At 44.5% G+C, this 19,456-nt stretch overlaps 1 protein-coding gene across 1 annotated transcript in view; it reads left to right on the top strand.

The window, feature by feature from the left end:
• Positions 1 to 19,456, top strand: part of LOC141154963 (cytochrome P450 2G1-like) — a 128,181-nt gene that overhangs the window by 64,156 nt on the left and 44,569 nt on the right. The window contains exons 5-6 of the mRNA XM_073641542.1: positions 788 to 964; positions 1,854 to 1,989. Of these exons, the coding sequence (XP_073497643.1) occupies positions 788 to 964; positions 1,854 to 1,989 (313 nt within the window). The remainder of the gene's footprint in view (positions 1 to 787; positions 965 to 1,853; positions 1,990 to 19,456) is intronic.

Raw genomic sequence — 19,456 nt, 5'->3', positions numbered from 1 at the left:
CTACGTCAGATTCCCTGGACTATGGAGGACTATATTTTCTTAAATAAATTTGTGATCCAGGGAAAGTTTTGGGGAGTGTTTTTTCAAATCAAGTATTTTTTTTTTGTGTGTGTGTGCTTTTTTTCCAATTGCTGGGTTAGAAATGGGGTTGTCTGATCAATACCTCTCCATTACTAACACCAGAGCTTGATGCCAGCTGTGATTTTTGCAAGTATGTCACACCTTATGGCATTCTTGTGCATGTATGCAGTACGTATTAATATCTGTGCTGTCGGAAAAAAAAAAAGGACATGTGTACGTGTGGGTCACACAGACACAAGCTCCATGGAACACACAGAGATGTTAGCAGGCCTATAGATTATAATGGGTGTAAGTGTATAAGTGTTTCCGGCACGTGTGGAAAATGTCACCAAACATACTAGAAACAGTGACGAGTAAAGGGGGCCTTAGTTCCAGCTATCTCATAGCTAGTGAATGGAATAACAAGTGAGCATTTCCATTCTAACTGATGCCAAAGGTGCTCCATTTTGGAAATTCGGTTGCAGTGATTTGAACCTTTAAAAATTTAGACGTTAACCTTTTCTTTGGAGTGAGGTGCCTAATATGCTAGTCCTAGGCAGAAAAGTAATATTATTTACACATGAACACATTTTTTCGTCATGGAGAAAGGAAGTTCAAGAACCCAATAGATTCTTTGAATATCTTGATCGATTTTGTTAAGAGTTGCCCCTGAAATTCTAAGTACCATTATATATTGGAAATTAATAATTTGTATTTCTTTATCTAGCTCCAAAACATGCTGCCAACTCTCATGAGCTATGTACCAGGACCACACAAGAGGATAAACGAAAGTTTGGCTAGACTCTCCGACTTCATCTCAGAACGAATAAAGATGAATGTGGAGTCATTTGACCCAAACTCACTCAGAGATTACATTGATTGCTTCCTCACAAAACAGAAGCAGGTATCTGAGTTAGGGTTAGGAGTGGGTTAAGCATTGGATATAAGACGCAGGTTCATACGCAGAGGACTGAGGTGAAGTGGGCCAACTTCATAGATCAGTGGCCTATCCTGATCCTCATTATCTTCTCCAACTCACTCAAAAACTCCACCTGAAATATAGTGGTATTTGTGACAGGTGATGATATGCTCATTGACCCGAGAATTGGGCTTTGATATTAATTCTTTGCTTGTATAGAGTGGTGGACATTGCACACCATTGCTCAACTCACTGTCCATGGGACTGCCGGAGATAGTCCATTAGAGCACTCAGCTATCTCCATCAGTCCCATAGACAATGGGTAATAGCTCCATTCTAACAAGGAATTCCAGAGTCCTGTTCTCAGTATCAATGAAGGTCCCAATGGTCTGACCCTCAGTGATATGAATCCGTGATAACTTGCCAAGTTGGGATAAGTCTTTTACTTTGCTAAACACCCTGAATTCTTATTCTGATTACTGATTTGATTTTTGGATGTTTTTTATGCAAACAAAAAATATATTATTGTGACATGCTTACAAAAACCTTGACAGGCGAGGCTGCAATATATATGACCACACATATAGCATAGACATCTCCCAGCAGAGTATCACAAAATGTTTTCTTTCCAGAGTTGGTAATTAGTTGCAATATACAGTTCAGGATATGGTAAATGCAGAAGAAAGTTGAGAAAGAACACAACTGTATTTTGTGTTTAGAATTATTAAACTAAAATAGCTGTATATCGTTCTGTGATATTTGGCCAGCGCACCTGTAATCTTAGTGCATTTAATCTTGACTGATTCACCTTCAAAAATGTTTCTCCAAGATGGAACATCTCTTTCAAGTATAATGCTAAAATTTGTGTTTTCAGGAAAAGGACAATCCTAACTTTGACAGGAATAACATGGTGATGACTGTACTGGACTTGTTTTTTGCCGGGACGGAAACAGTCAGCTCTACATTAAGACATGGATTAATGATACTCATGAAGTACCCTGAAATACAAGGTCCGTAATAAACTGATACTCCACTTAAGAAAATAACTTTTTGTTGCAAATATCCCTCATAGTCCAGATGCTGTAGTAGTAATGGAAGTGTTACATTTCAATATACTGCCACTACAGGGGAAATTAAGTAGTACATGCTACTCATCAAGATTAATGGGCGGTCCAACCCTCTGCACAGCAAGATTTATTGTCTCCGATTAACATGCAGTCATGGCCGAAAGTGATGGCACCATTCAAATTGTTCCAGAAAAGGATATATTTCTCCCCGGAAATTATTGTGATTACATGTTTTGTTATGCTGATGTTTATATCTTTTGTGTGTATTGGAACAACACAAAAAAACAGAGAAAAAAGGCAAATTGGAAATAATTTCACATAAAAACCAAAAATTGTTGGCACCTTTCCAAAATTGTAGGCAAACAACTTTGTTTCAAGTGTGTGATGCTTGTTCAAACTCATCTGTGGCAACTAACATAATAATTCTGAATATATCATAATATCACACCTGAGACCAGATAAAAAGGGAAGACGTTGACTCAATATTTGCATTGTGTGTCTGTGTATTCCACACTAAGCATGGGGAACCAGAAAGAGAAGAATAGTAGTGTCTGAGGACTTGAGAACCAAAATTGTTGAACAATATCAACAATTTCAAGGTTACAAGTCCATCTCCAGAGATCTTGATGTTCCTTTGTCCATGGTGCGCAACATGATCAAGAAGTTTACAACCCATGGCACTGTAGCCAATCTCCCTAGAGGAGTACGAAAGAGAGAAATTAATGAAGGGTTGCAACGCAGGATAATCCGGATGGTGGATATGCAGCCCCAATTAAGTCCCCCAAAAAATCAAGTTGTCTTGAAGACTCAGGGTGCATCAGTGTCAATACAAACTATTCATCGACATTTGAATGAAATCAAACGTTAATGCAGGAAACCCAAGAAGACCCCACTGCTGACACAGAGAAATAAAAAAGCTAGACTGCAGTTTGCCAAAATGTATGTGAGTAAAACAAAATCCTTCTGGGAAAACATTTTGTGAACAGATGAGACCAAGATACAGCTTTTTGGTAAAGCACATTATTTTACTGTTTACAGAAAATGGAGGTCAACAAAGAAAAGAGCATAGTACCTAGAGTCAAATATGGTCAAGGTTTAAAGATGTTTGGGGGTTATTTTGCTGCCACTTGAGTACCATGACTGTTTGCAAAGCATCATGAAACCTGAAGAATACCAAACGATTTTGGGTCACAATACTGTGGCGCCCCTGAGGGTTCGGTCGCCACAGGGGTACTGCATCTCTTTAATGAGGTGTGGTATCTCTCCTTCGAGGTAAGGATGGTGCAGCTGTCAGGACCCCACCTCTGCATTCATCACTACACCTCTCCCACCTCAGGGGGGCTTTTAAGGCACCATAGTGCTGCCCCAGCCGGGATAAGTGGAGATGGGTGAACCAAAGTAAAGGGGAACCTAGTAGTGAGTGAGAGTGGAGGACACACTTAGAGGTTACACCACAAAATTCATATTTAATAGCCAGCCATCTTAAGTTCAAGGTCTTTGATTGTGATCTTAATCACTGAACGTGGCTTTCTGTGTGAACCTGCAGTTGATGGGGACACGGTCCTCGTACTCTGGCCATGAGTCGAGGAACGGGCAAGAGATAACGGCTGTCTCTACCCGGTCAAGGTCCTGACTTAAGAAGGCCTGGAGGGGAGCAGAGGAGACAAGCTCCGCAGGCAAAAGGATCTCAGGGGGATGCAGAAGGAGCGGTATACGCCACCTGTCCTCACTATTCTGGCCTAGTCAGAGGGATTCCTGCTGCAAAAGGGGTACCGGCCCCCGATATCTGACTCTGTCACTTCAAGTCTTAGTCGGAGAAGCCCGGAGGCTCAGTGGATCCCACCGGGTAACGGACGGAGCGGAGTCATCACCCGTATCCTTGTTCTGTGCATAGACCAGAGGGAGACCCGTCCTTAGTACACGCACCACAAACGGATAGGAGAGGACCTAGTGGGAAAGTCTAGGAACACTCTGGTGAGGGGGCTTGACCAAAGCACCTGAACTACCCGGTGGTTGTCGGACCCCCGGTCCTGGTGGCCGCAGCGTGCCGTGAGGAGCAGGGAGAAGCCTTGCAGCTGTGCATTCTACCGTGAGTAAATCTTGGAAGACTACCCCTTTTGCTTCCTGTATCCTATTGCAACGCGGCACCGCACCACATCTCCCACTACAACTCCCATCCTCCTGTTCTCTCTGCCCTGAGGTCCTGCTCCGCCTGTGGGGAGTAGTACCATCTGCTGCTGCCACTACATCCCGCCTCAGAGGACTGAATGAAGCACTGGTGGAGGATCACCAGAAACCACAGGTGGCGTAGTCAATACAACCACTCGATTAACACCAACCTTGAAAGCCCATTACATCTTTTAATGTGACGGCCCTGGGCACGGAATGGGTCCAAGCCACCGCTACATCCCCTAACATCTGACCCGGCTCCGAATACCCCCCATCTTCCCAGGGTGGGCTGTGAGCGTCACACAATACCTAATGTCAAAACTGGGTTTGCGTTCTAGGTCATGGTTCTCCAAGCAGGAAAATTACCCCAAACATACTTCAAGAAGCACCCAGAAATAGATGGAATCAAAGCACTGGAGAGTTATGAAGTGGCCAGCAATGAGTCTGGATCGAAAGGCAATTGAACACCTAAGGAGAGATCTTAAAATTGCTGTTGGGAGAAGGTACCTTCAAATATGAGAGGCCTGGAGCAGTTTGCAAAATAAGAGTGGTCCAGAATTCCAGTTGAGAGGTGTAAGAAGCTTGTTGATATTTATAGGAAGTGATTGATTGCAGTCATTTATTAGAAAGGTTGTGCAACCAAATATTAAATTGAGGATGCCAACAATTTTGAAGCATTGTGTAAAATGATGTCCAATTTGCCTTTTTTCTCAGTTTTTTGTGTTGCTCAAATACACACAAAGGAAGTAAACATGTGTATAACAAAAATGTGTAATTGCAATAATTTTCTGGGAGAAATATTTAATGTTCCGGAACAATGTGAAGGGTGCCAACACTTTCAGCCATGAATTTAAAAAACTGGAAAATTTCCAGACATATATGTTAAATGAAAGGTGTAAAATTTAATGAAAAGATCACAGTGTATCAGTTTTATAGATACTTTTGATGAATGTCGTACAATAGTATCCATTACCCAAAGGAACCCATGTTAAAACACATACTGTATATTTTTGTTTTTGAACCTTGAGAGACTGAATATTGTAGTGTATGCTATGATATTCCACAGAGGGCCAAACCGGGGAACACCTTTCTTAAATCAGAATTTTCATAATATGGTATTCAAAACAGAGTTTTGAAAGCTCGGTCTGAGACTTATGTGTAGCAGACATCGGTTTGCTGAACTTGCACCAGAGCCTTTAAATCCAGTGAGTTTTTTTTAAGTTCAGGCTCACTACTTCTACCTGCCAACATACAGCTCAGTAATTTGATGATTTTTTTAAACATCTGCCTACATTCAAAAGTTGTGGTCCTGCCCTACTGCCTTTCCTTTTTTTTGTGGTGGTCCATTGTATATCAAAGCACAGTCTGCTGCTCTTTCCTATACAGCAGGGATGTCAAACTTAAACATACAGAGAGCCAAAATGAAAAACTTGGAAAAAGTCGCGGGCCAACCAGAATACAGTATAATGGGCCCCACATAGTTCTCCATACAGAATAATGGGCCCACATAGTCCTCTATATAGAATAATGAGCCTCACATAGTCCTCCATACAGAATAATGGGTCCCACATAGTCCTCCATACAGAATAATGAACCTCACATAACGGTAGCAGTTCTGGTGTTGCGGGCCAAATATAACCACCCTGTGGGCCAAATTTGGCCCATGGGCCGGAGTTTGACATGTATGCTATACAGTAATAAAAAGATAAAGTATACTGACAAATATCATACAATTAAAGGGCAAAGGGACATTCCTATGTCCTCTTCTGGCTTAAATGAAGTTTCTCTATTGAAGCCAATGAATGGACTCGTCTCATCACCCAAGGAGCAAGGTGACAGCAATGCAGAAGATGTAATGTCTAGTAGGTCAGTTTTTTTTTTGTTGTTTCAAGACCACCATAGGTAATTTTTCAAGGCAAATAAAAAACTGTGTACAACCCCTCTACCAAAGATAATACTGTTTACACTGTGGACATGGCTAGAAAACATATATTCTCTGTATATAGAAACTCTTATTTTCTTATTAAACTTTGCACTCATGCATCATTTATTTAGATGGCCAGTGGTGTGACTATGGGGGAATGGGGATGCAGAGAATGCAATTACATCTGAGTCCTGGAGACAAGCGGGGTCCACAAGTAGTGTTGAGCCACCCCGTAGTGTTCAAGTTCGGTTCGATTCGTCGAACACCCATATGTTCGCCGAACTGTTCGTCGAACTGTTCGTCGAACACCTTCGAACACCATTAAAACCAATGGCAGGCAAACAAAAACATATAGAAACACTTGGAAAACACATAGAAAACACTTCAAAGGAGGGCGAAAGCTGACAAACTGCTCAGAAGACACAACTAACACATGGAAAAGTGACAAGTACATATAGTCATGCGAAAAGAAAAGAGGTGGAGGAGTAAAAGGAGGGGGAGACACAGATATAGGCATGTCATGCCCTTCTAAAACCAAAAAAGTGCGAAGCCGACACGGCCAGTCCGTTCCTGCCCGTGCGACCTCCGTGTCGCGGGATTTGTGCCAGAGCCACGGTAGACCCTGACGGCCAGCCCCCCTCTCCCAATACTGGTGCCTGTCCGCTGGTGGGTCGAGCGAGCCCCCCCGCTAATCTTTATCATTTAAATTGTCTCTCTAATATGAATGAGTACACTTTAAATCCTTTTACAAAGATCTATTGGAGGGCAAGTCTCATGCCAGCAGCCGTGGTAATTTCAGCTCCAGTAGCATCCACTAAAGCTGCTGCAGTTAAAAAGCTTTTACAAGGATCGAGCTCGGCAGTCCACCGCAAGTCGTCCTACCGCCTGTCCCAGCCCCTGTGCCTTGGGGTGCCTCCCCGATGTTCTTCACTGAGTGTCCCGGGGGCCCGAACCATTTCCTTTGAAAAAATTAAGTGTCCAAAGCTTGCTTAACAGCTGGGATAATCCGCTGACTAGCAGACACTGCTACTAGGCACAAAGTATTTCCTGGGCTAGATGCAGTTAAAAATTTGTAATTAAATACTCTCGTTGGATGCTGAGAAAGCATTCCATAGAGTCTCCTGGCACGCCATATATTATTCTCTTAAAAAGCTTGGGGTAGGGGTCTAGGGGATTCTTTTATAGCAAAATCACGGCCCTGTATCGCAATACGTCACCTAGGCTGAAGATAAATGGAACATTTTCATCACCTTTCATAATCACCAATGGGACAAGGCAGGGATGTCCTCTGTCCCCTCTCTTATACATCCTAGTGACAGAGCACCAGCTCTCATCAATTCGCCATAACCCCAATATTAGGTGTATTGAGGTGGGAGGCACCGAGTACAAGTGCTCTGCATTTGCTGATGATGTCCTAGTATATATCACTCAATCACATATATCCATCCCTGCTGTTATGGCTGAAATAGATCACTTTGTTACATGGTCAAATTTTAAAATCAATGCAGCGAAGTCTGAGGCCCTCGATGTCTCCCTCCCCAAATCCATACAGGATTCCATCCAGTCCAACTTTCCCTTTGCCTGGCCCTCACAGGGTATCAAAAACTTAGGAATTCCTATTCATAGAGACCTCTCCCATCTATGTCATCTTAATTTTGGGCCCTTTATTGAACAACTCCATACAGACCACGGTTGGCAAGTTAGAACTGTAAGATTCACTACGTGAACCACTGGTGTTTTGTGGAAAAGCACATGTACACTGTGTTCCAAATTATTATGCAAAAAGTGTTTAGGAGTGATAAGGGAAGAATTTGTTTGTTTGTCAGTTAAACTCATTGATGGTGATGTGTGTCAGGGCTCTTTATATCACTGTAAGCAATTGCAGACACCTGTGCTAATTAGTTTGGCAGGTGTGTCCAATGAAAGGCAAGACTACTTAAGAAGGCTGTCTCACATTATTAAGCAGCCTACATTTTCTGCCAAAATGGGAAAGAAAAAGGATGTGTCGGCTGCTGAGAAGCAACAAATTGTGGAGTGTTTAGGTCAAGGCATGACTACAATCAACATTGTGCGATGATCAGGATGAAGTGTCTTGGCAATCAAGAAGTATGTAGCTAATTCACAGTACACACGTGTGCGTGCTGATAAGGGCAAATTGAGGACTCTTTCCTACAGGCAATTACGTCAGGTTAAAAGAGCAGCGGCAAAAAAGCCTTGTCATAGCAGCAGACAAGTTTTTGAAGCTGCTGGTGCCTCCAACGTCCCCCGAACAACAAGATGCAGGGTCCTTCAGAGGTTTGCAGCTGTGCATACGCCATCCTGTCGACCTCCTCTATCCACTTCACACAAGCAGAAACGGCTCCAGTGGGCTAAACATTACATGAAGACTGATTTCAAAACTGTTTTGTTCACGGATGAGTGCCATGCAGCGCTCGATGGTCCAGATGGATGGAGTGGAGGATGGCTGGTTGATGGACACCCCACGCAAACACGGCTACAGCGCCAACAAGGAGGAGGTGGAGTAATGTTTTGGGCTGGAATCATGGGGAGAGAGATTGTAGGCCCCTTTAGGATCCCTGAAGGCGCTAAAGATGAACTCCATAATGTATGTGGATTTTCTCAAACAGCACTTCCTGCCATGGTTCAAGAAGAAGAACCGTGTATTTCACAGCAAGATCATTTTTTTGCATGATAATGCACCATCTCATGCTGCACATAAAACATCTGCATCTCTGACTGATATGGGCATAAAAGGGGACAAACTTATGGTGTGAACCCCATGCTCCCCTGACCTCTACCCCATTCAGAACCTCTGAAAGGAGTGTCTATGATGGCGGGAGGCAGTTCACATCTAAGCAACACCTCTGGGAGGGTATTCTGTCCTCATGCAAAACAATTGAAGCAGAAACCATCCAAAACCTGAAAAATTCAATGGACGAGAGAGTTCAGAAGCTCCTTTCGAACAAGGGGTCCTATGTGAAAATGTAACATCACCTAGAATAAAGTTTTGAGTTGAAAACTGTTTGATTTCAGTTTCTAATAACCTGCTAATGCTTATAATTTCAAAAATGACTATTTTTTTGGTCTTTATTAAAATGAAAAGGTTGATCGAAAAGTTTGGGGATCTAAGAGTGTGGCAACCCAGTAGTCATGATTACTTCGAATTCTGACAATATGAGGGTCATGTTGCAGGTAGTGCAGCAAGAAGGCACTTATGTGTCTTGCGCATCTCGGAGCCCCAAAATTATTTTCCGGGCTAGATGCAGCTAAAAATTATTATTAATTTTAAATCTGGTGGAGCTTAGTATAGATGGTCTAATAGGATCAGTGCTGCACACTGCTACAAAGCCCAAATTATTTTCCAGCCAAGATACAGATAAACATGATTAGTAATTTTAAATCTGGTGGAGCTTATTATAGATGGCCTAATAGAATCAGTGCTGCACACTACTACAAAGCCCAAATTATTTTCCAGCCAAGATACAGATAAACATGATTAGTAATTTTAAATCTGATGGAGCTTATTATAGATGGCCTAATAGAATCAGTGCTGCACACTGCTACAAAGCCCAAATTATTTTCCAGCCAAGATACAGATAAACATGATTAGTAATTTGAAAGCTTAAAACGGTTGGTAGGGTGATTTTAACCAATCATCAAGCTTTTACTCTCCCCAGGATGACAGAGGGGTAGAAAAGTCGTTTCGGATCCATGATTTGTTCATCTTTATGAACGTGAGTCTGTCTACATTATCAGTGGAGAGCCGCGTGCGCTTATCTGTCAGCACACCACCAGCAGCGCTGAACACACGTTCAGACAGAACGCTGGCTGCGGGGCATGACAAGATCTCCAAGGCGTAAGTGGCTAGCTCCGGCCATTTATCCAGATTGGAAGCCCAAAAAGAGCAAGGGTCCAGTGACACAGTCATGGCTTCAATGTTTACTTGGAGATACTCCTGTACCATCGTCTCTAGGCGTTGACTATGTGTCAGACTTCTTGTCTCCTGTGGCCTTGCAAAGGATGGGCTAAAAAAGTGGTGAAATGATTCCGCAAAATTGATGTTACCAGCAGATACTGTGGTTCTGTTACGGTTTGAGTGCTGAACACTTGACGGTCCCACGGTTGGCAAGTTGGAACTGTGAGATTCACTACGTGCACCACTGGTATTTTGTGGAAAAGCAAATGTAAGATTCTGCAACAGTCTCTGCTGATACTCCTGCATGCGTACATCCCTTTCTATGGCAAGAATAATTTCGGCAAATTTACTTTTGTACCGGGGATCTAACAGTGTGGCAACCCAGTAGTCAGGATTATTTCTAATTCTCACAATTCGAGGGTCATGTTGCAGGTAGTGCAGCAAGAAGGCACTCATGTGTGTTGCGCATCCAGGAGCACCAAGTCCCTGTTGTGTTGGTGGCGAGGTAACAATCATGCTTCCTTCTTCTGTCCTCTCCCCCCAACCTCGCACAACAGAAATGTGATCAAGGTCTCCCTCATCTGATGAGTCTTCCATCAGTTCGTCCTCCACTTCTTCCTGGGCTCCTGCACCTTCCTCACTAGTTTGGCTGCTACCATGCGCCCTGGTAAAACCATCTCCCCCACCCTCACATGCCTGCCGCCTTGGTGCTGCTGACCGTCTGGACCTTGCAGATGTTAGCCCTTCCGCATACAACTCCTCCTCCTCTACTTCCTCCACCTCCTCTTGTGCCACCACCTGACTCCGAATTCTGTTTAACATGTGCTCCAGCATGTAAATCACCGGAATAGTCATGCTGATAATGGCATCGTCAGCACTAAACATCTTCGTCGCCATTTCAAAACTGTGCAGAAGGGTGCATAGGTCCCTGATCTGAGACCACTCCTCCAGCGTGATTTGCCCCACCTCTGGATCTCGTTGGCCCAGGCTATACGTCAGAACGTATTGCACCAGGGCTTGTCGGTGCTGCCACAGTCGCTGCAACATGTGCAGAGTTGAATTCCACCGGGTAGGCACATCGCATTTTAGCCGGTGAAGTGGCAGGCCCAACGACTTCTGTAGAGATGTAAGTCGCTGAGCTGCGGGATGCGAACGGCGGAAGTGAGCACACAGCGACCGTGCCCTCTGCAGAAGGCCATCTAGTCTGGGATAGTGGGCTAAAAATTGCTGGACAACCAGGTTCAACACGTGAGCCATACAAAGCACGTGTGTGACATTGCCCCGGCGAAGGGCCGCACCCAGGTTTTCAGCATTGTCGCACACGGCCTTCCCTGGTTTCAGGTCCAGTGGAGACAACCATTCATGAAATTGGTTCTCCAGAGCTGACCACAACTCCTCAGCTGTGTGACTCACATTTCCCAGACATTTCAATGTAAAAACCGCCTGATGACGTTGAGCCCTACTGCCAGCATAGTAAGGAGGTGTGCAGGATCCCTTCTGCGCAGTTAGAAAGCTTGTGGCATGACCAGACAGGCTTTGGGTGCAGGTGGAAGACCGAGAGGAGGTTGAGGAGGCAGAAGCAGTGGAGGAACTTTGAGATAAAGAGGATTGACGCACAACTCGTGGGGACGGCAAGACTTGGATAGCAGCCCCTTGTCCTGCTGTCACCATAGTTACCCAGTGCCCAGTCAGCGACATGTAACGCCCCTGTCCATGCCTACTCGTCCAAGTGCCTGTGGTGAAATGCACCCTGTCACACACAGAGTTTCTCAAAGAAGCGGTGATGTTGTGTGCGACATGCTGGTGGAGCGCAGGCACACCTTTCTTTGAGAAGTAGTGCCGACTGGGCATCTGGTACTGGGGCACTGCGATGGACATAAGGTCTCGAAAATCCTCTGTCTCAACCAGGCGGAAAGGCAGCATTTCTGTAGCCAAGAGCTTGCAGATGGTGAAATTCAACCTCTTAGCTTTCTCATGGCTAGGAAGAAATGGTCTTTTACTTGTCCACATCTGAGGGACCGAGGGCTGGCTATTGTGCTTAGACGGGGTTGATAAGGGTGTCCCCGGCAAACTGCCGGTCTGTGAGGAAGATGCAGGCGGACATGTTAGGTTGCCTTGATCCAAAGGTGGTGCTATCGATGTCGGACAGCGCTCAACACCAGCTGGTGTTACCACCTCCAAAGAAAATGATGACCTGCCAATCACGCTGGCTGTTGCGGGTAAAGAGGTGGCAGGTCTGCGCCCCAAAACAGGTGTGGCTGCTGTCCCCCCAGTCACAGAGGATGAAGAGGCCGCGGATGCACAAGATATGGCAGACGGTGGTTGGCCCGGCCGGCTAGGCCGCATTGTAGCACACTGAGCTTCCCACTGCAACTTATGCTTCATGTCCATGTGCCGGTTCATGCATGAAGTACTCAAACTATGTATTTTTTGGCCTCTACTTAGCTTTTTGCTGACAAATGTTACAGATAACACGAGTTGGGTCATCTTTATCGATCTGAAAAAATTCCCAGGCTATGCAAGGCTTAGCACCCATGCGACCTGAAGAGCCACCACGACTTGTGGTGAGAGGCAGAGTTGTGTTTGAGGATGCGGTTGTTGACGTGCTTCCAGTACTACGTCTCTGTCCAGGAAGGCGCAACCTGACCTCGTCGTCACTAGCATCTTCCTCCACCTCCTCTGCTGACCTCATCTCTTGGCTGACTGTGGGTTGACAGTAAGTGGGATCTCCAACCTCATCATCATCACCCTGTGCGTTATCACACCCGTCGTCCTCAGAGCCAACCTGTTCCTGCCCTGACAAAAAACTAAAGTAGTCGCTCCAATCAGGTATTTGAGTCTCATCATTGTCTTCCTCATTGTCTCCACCAACAGGAGTTACAGTTTGGGAATGAGGGTCTACACTATAGTCAGAACCTTCTGCGTCTGGTCCTGGATCCGACTCATAAAGATTCTGGGCATCAGTGCAGATCATTTCCTCGTCTGGATTCACAGAAGCGCTGGAGTCGACCTCTGATTCCCAGGCTATAGTATGAGTAAACAGCTCTGCAGACTCAACCATCTGTTCTACCTCATACTCAGACGGGCAGCTGGAGATTTGGGAGCTGTGAGGAAGCAAGTGCGATTGGGGTGACACCTTTGAGGACTGGAGTATTTGTGATGTTGAAGTTGATGTGGAGGAGAGCCCACTTAAAGGAGCACTTGATATCCGTTGAAGCACCTGCTGTTTTTGTGCCTCATCTGGAATTTGTAGCGATTGGCGTGGCCGTAAGAAAGGGATCTTATCACATTGTCCGCTAAAAGATGTAGACATTTTAGCTTGGCTGGAAGATGGTCCTTCTTCTGCAGATGTTACTGTTGCTTTAACACCTACCCCACGGACACAACCTTTTTTCCCCTTCCCAACACGCCTATTCCCCTTTCCACCAGCAGCAGGCCTTTTTCCACTCATTTTGGTGGTTAACTAATTCACAACTCTGGAGTTGTTTGCACAAAAAAACAATGGATGGGAACCGAGCAGAGCTGAGTGGCCAAACTGTGGTATTAGGCCAAAACTATTGGCTGGGTTAGATGGAGAAAAAAATTATATTCGATTTGCAACCTGATGGAGGTCAGTATAGATGGACTAATAGAACAAGTCCCACACACAGCTAGAAGCCCAAATATTTTTTCAGAGGTAGATGCAGAAAAAAAATATATTCAGTTTGCAACCTGATGGAGGTCAGTATAGATGGACTAATAGAGAATGTCCCACACACTGCTAGAAGGCCAAATATTTTTTCAGAGCTAGATGCAGACAAAAAATTATTTTGAATTTGCAACCTGATGGAGGTCAGTATAGGTGGACTAATAGAACAAGTCCCACACACTGCTAGAAGGCCAAATATTTTTTCAGAGCTAGATGCAGAAAAAAATTATATTCAGTTTGCAACCTGATGGAGGTCAGTATACATGGACTAATAGAACAAGTCCCACACACAGCTAGAAGCCCAAATATTTTTTCAGAGGTAGATGCAGAAAAAAATTAAATTCAGTTTGCAACCTGATGGAGTTCGGTATAGATGGATTAATAGAACAAGTCCCACACACAGCTAGAAGCCCAATATTTTTTCAGAGGTAGATGCAGAAAAAAAAATATTTTTAATTTGCAACCTGATGGAGGTCAGTATAGATGGACTAATAGAGAAAGTCCCACACACTGCTAGAAGGCCAAATATTTTTTCAGAGCTAGATGCAGACATAAAATTATTTTGAATTTGCAACCTGATGGAGGTCAGTATAGGTGGACTAATAGAACAAGTCCCACACACTGCTAGAAGGCCAAATATTATTTCAGAGCTAGATGCAGAAAAAAATTATATTCAGTTTGCAACCTGATGGAGGTCAGTATAGATGGACTAATAGAACAAGTCCCACACACAGCTAGAAGCCCAAATATTTTTTCAGAGGTAGATGAAGATAAAAATTATTTTTAATTTGCAACCTGATGGAGGTCAGTATAGATGGACTAATAGAGAAAGTCCCACACACTGCTAGAATGCCAAATATTTTTTCAGAGCTAGATGCAGATAAAAATTATTTTTAATTTGCAACCTGATGGAGGTCAGTATAGATGGACTAATAGAGAAAGTCCCACACACTGCTAGAAGGCCAAATATTTTTTCAGAGCTAGATGCAGAAAAAAATTATATTCAGTTTGCAACCTGATGGAGGTCAGTATAGATGGACTAATAGAACAAGTCCCACACACAGCTAGAAGCCCAAATATTTTTTCAGAGGTAGATGCAGATAAAAATTATTTTTAATTTGCAACCTGATGGAGTTCAGTATAGATGGACTAATAGAGAAAGTCCCACACACTGCTAGAAGGCCAAATATTTTTTCAGAGCTAGATGCAGATAAAAATTATTTTTAATTTGCAACCTGATGTAGGTCAGTATAGATGGACTAATAGAGAAAGTCCCACACACTGCTAGAAGGCCAAATATTTTTTCAGAGCTAGATGCAGAAAAAATTATATTCAGATTGCAACCTGATGGAGGTCAGTATAGATGGACTGATAGAACAAGTCCCACACACAGCTAGAAGCCCAAATATTTTTTCAGAGGTAGATGCAGATAAAAATTATTTTTAATTTGCAACCTGATGGAGGTCAGTATAGATGGACTAATAGAGAAAGTCCCACACACTGCTAGAAGGCCAAATATTTTTCAGAGCTAGATGCAGATAAAAATTATTTTTAATTTGCAACCTGATGGAGGTCAGTATAGATGGACTAATAGAGAAAGTCCCACACACTGCTAGAAGGCCAAATATTTTTTCAGAGCTAGATGCAGAAAAAATTATATTCAGTGTGCAACCTGATGGAGGTCAGTATAGATGGACTAATAGAACAAGTCCCACACACAGCTAGAAGTCCAAATATTTTTTCAGAGGTAGATGCAGATAAAAATTATTTTTAATTTGCAACCTGATGGAGGTCAGTATAGATGGACTAATAGAGAAAGTCCCACACACTGCTAGAAGGCCAAATATTTTTTCAGAGCTAGATGCAGATAAAAATTATTTTTAATTTGCAACCTGATGGAGGTCAGTATAGATGGACTAATAGAGAAAGTCCCACACACTACTAGAAGGCCAAATATTTTTTCAGAGCTAGATGCCGAAAAAAATTATATTCAGTTTGCAACCTGATGGAGGTCAGTATAGATGGACTAGTAGAACAAGTCAAACACACAGCTAGAAGCCCAAATATTTTTTCAGAGGTAGATGCAGATAAAAATTATTTTTAATTTGCAACCTGATGGAGGTCAGTATAGATGGACTAATAGAGAAAGTCCCACACACTGCTAGAAGGCCAAATATTTTTTCAGAGCTAGATGCAGACAAAAAATTATATTCAGTTTGCAACCTGATGAAGGTCAGTATAGATGGACTAATAGAACAAGTCCCACACACTGCTAGAAGCCCAAATATTTTTTCAGAGCTAGATGCAGAAAAAAATTATATTCAATTTGCAACCTGATGGAGGTCAGTATGGATGGACTAATAGAATGATGCTATGCCCAAAAGATTTTACTTCACTAGGTGCAGTAAAAAAATTGGTATTCTATACACAGGTGGTATATCTTGTAACACAGATAGGCTACTCCACTGACTAACACACTCTGCAATAGGCCAAAAAGGATTAGCTTTGCTAGATTCAGCCAAATGCTGTGAAAAAAACTTGCACAGCACTGGCACAGACCTGCCTGGAAAAAACTGATAGGAACTGATGTAACCTAGTCCTGAAAAGGACTGCAATTACAATTAGTCTTTACTCCCACAACCTATCTATTTAAGAGCACAGACCTCCCTGATAAAAGTCGTAGGAAATGCTGTAACCTAGTCCTTAAAAGGACTGCAATCACAACTATTCCCTACTCCCAAGCTATCTGTAGATTTGTGCGAAAATTGGCTTGAAATTAACAAGGTATAGCGCACACAGCAACAGCGGTGCCGTCTAACACGCAGCTGCAGCAGTGAGAAAATGGTGGCGACGGGGAAAGTGGCTTGGTCTTATAGGGCAAGGACATGTGACATACACTGCCAATGACACATGCCCTTGCTTGTGTGAAAAACAGCAGTTCGCTCCGTGTGTGCGCTGCTGATTGGCTGACAGACTGCACCTCCCCACTGAAAATGCGGGAAAGAGAAAAAAAAATGGAGATCTTCATTATTCCTGCAGAGATCCATCCCCTGCCCCTCCCCCCACCCCGCTGTACACTCAAACTGCGTATTAACATTAATTTTCATCATTATTGAGAAAAAATCCAGTCATGATTTTGGTGCACGAACAGTTATCGAACATAACCTCGAACAGCCGAATTTTTCTCAAATCGTTCGTGTTCGCCGAACGGCTCGAACACCGCCCAAAACAGCTTGAAGTTGAGATTGGCGAACAGTTCGAGTAAAACAACGCTCATCTCTAGTGGAGAGCCACGTGCGCTTATCTGTCAGCACCCCAACAGCAGCACTGAGCACACGTTAAGACATAACACTGGCTGTGGGGCATGACAAGATCTCCAAGGCGTAAGTGGCGAGCTCCGGACATTTATCCAGATTGGAAGCCCAAAAAGAGCAAGGGTCCAGTGACACAGTCATGGCTTCAATGTTTACTTGGAGATACTCCTGTACCATCGTCTCTAGGCGTTGACTATGGGTCAGACTTCTTGTTTCCTGTGGCCTTGAAAACGATGGGCTAAAAAAGTGGTGAAATGATTCCGCAAAATTGATGTTACCTGCAGATACTGTGTTTCTGTTACGTTTTGAGTGCTGAACACTCGACGGTCCCACGGTTGGCAAGTTGGAACTGTGAGATTCACTACGTGCACCACTGGTGTTTTTTGGAAAAGGACTTGTAAGATTCTGCAACAGTCTCTGCTGATACTCCTGCATGCATGCATCCCTTTCTATGTCAGGAATAATTTCTGCAAATATACTTTTGTACCGGGGATCTAACAGTTTGGCAACCCTGTAGTCAGGATTATTTCTAATTCTCACAATTCGAGGGTCATGTTTCAGGTAGTGCAGCAAGAAGGCACTCATGTGTCTTGCGCATCCAGGAGCACCAAGTCGTGTTGTGTTGGTGGCGAGATAACAATCATGCTTCCTTCCTCTGCCCTCTCCCCCCAACCTTGCACAACAGAAATGTGATCAAGGTCTCCCTCATCTGATGAGTCTTCCATCAGTTCGTACTACACTTCTTCCTGGGCTCCTGCACCTTCCTCACTAGTTTGGCTGCTACCATGCGCCCTGGTAAAACCATCCCCCCACCCTCACATGCCTGCCGTCTTCGTGCTGCCGACGGTTTGGACCTTGCAGATGTTAGCCCTTCCGCATACAACTCCTCCTCCTCTACTTCCTCCAACTCCTCTTGTGCCACCACCTGACTCCGAATTCTGTTTAACATGTGCTCCAGCATGTAAATCACCGGAATAGTCATGCAGATAATGGCATCGTCAGCACTAAACATCTTTGTCGCCATTTTAAAACTGTGCAGAAGGGTGCATAGGTCCCTGGTCTGAGACCACTCCTCCAGCGTGATTTGCCCCACCTCTGGATCTCGTTGGCCCAGGCTATATGTCTGAACATATTGAACCAGGGCTTGTCGGTGCTGCCACAGTCGCTGCAACATGTGCAGAGTTGAATTCCACCGGGTAGGCACATCACATTTTAGCCAGTGAAGTGGCAGGCCCAACGACTTCTGGAGAGATGTAATTCGCGGAGCTGCGGGATGCGAACGGCGGAAGTGAGCACACAGTGACCGTGCCCTCTGCAGAAGGCCATCTAGTCCGGGATATTGGGCTAAAAATTGCTGGACAACCAGGTTCAACACGTAAGCCATACAAGGCACGTGTGTGACATTGCCCCAGCGAAGAGCCGCACCCAGGTTTGCAGCATTGTCGCACACGGCCTTCCCTGGTTTCAGGTCCAGTGGAGACAACCATTCAAGAAACTGGTTCTCCAGAGCTGACCACAACTCCTCAGCTGTGTGACTCACATTTCCCAGACATTTCAAAGTAAAAACCGCCTGATGACGTTGAGCCCTGCTGCGAGCATAGTAAGGAGGTGTGCAGGATCCCTTCTGCGCAGTTAGAAAGCTTGTGGCATGAACAGACAGGCTTTGGGTGCAGGTGGAGGACCGAGAGGAGGTTGAGGAGGCAGAAGCAGTGGAGGAACATCGAGATAAAGAGGATTGACGCACAACTCGTGGGGATGGCAAGACTTGGACAGCAGCCCCTTGTCCTGCTGTCACCATAGTTACCCAGTGCCCAGTCAGCGACATGTAACGCCCCTGTCCATGCCTACTCGTCCAAGTGTCTGTGGTGAAATGCACCCTGTCAAACACAGAGTTTCTCAAAGAAGCGGTGATGTTGTGTGTGACATGCTGGTGGAGCGCAGGCACACCTTTCTTTGAGAAGTAGTGCCGATTGGGCATCTGGTACTGGGGCACTGCGACGGACATAAGGTCTCGAAAATCCTCTGTGTCCACCAGGCGGAAAGGCAGCATTTCTGTAGCGAAGAGCTTGCAGATGGTGAAATTTCTTAGCTTTCTCATGGCCAGGAGGAAATGGTCTTTTACTTGTCCACATCTGAGGGACCGACGGCTGGCTGTTGTGCTTAGACGGGATTGAGAAGGGTGTCCCCGGCAAACTGCCGGTCTGTGAGGAAGATGCAGGCAGACATGTTAGATTACCTTGATCCAAAGGTGGTGCTATCGATGTCAGACAGCGCTCAACGCCAGCTGGTGTTTCCACCTCCAAAGAAAATGATGACCTGCCAATCACGCTGGATGTTGCGGGTAAAGAGGTGGCAGGTCTGCGTCCCAAAACAGGTGTGACTGCTGTGCCCCCAGTCAC

This window comes from Phyllobates terribilis, unplaced genomic scaffold (assembly GCF_046119375.1).
Source record: "Phyllobates terribilis strain yellow unplaced genomic scaffold, ASM4611937v1 Scaffold_7__3_contigs__length_470593459, whole genome shotgun sequence".
NCBI classification, from domain to species: domain Eukaryota; kingdom Metazoa; phylum Chordata; class Amphibia; order Anura; family Dendrobatidae; genus Phyllobates; species Phyllobates terribilis.
This window is presented reverse-complemented; position numbering and strand designations above follow the sequence as displayed.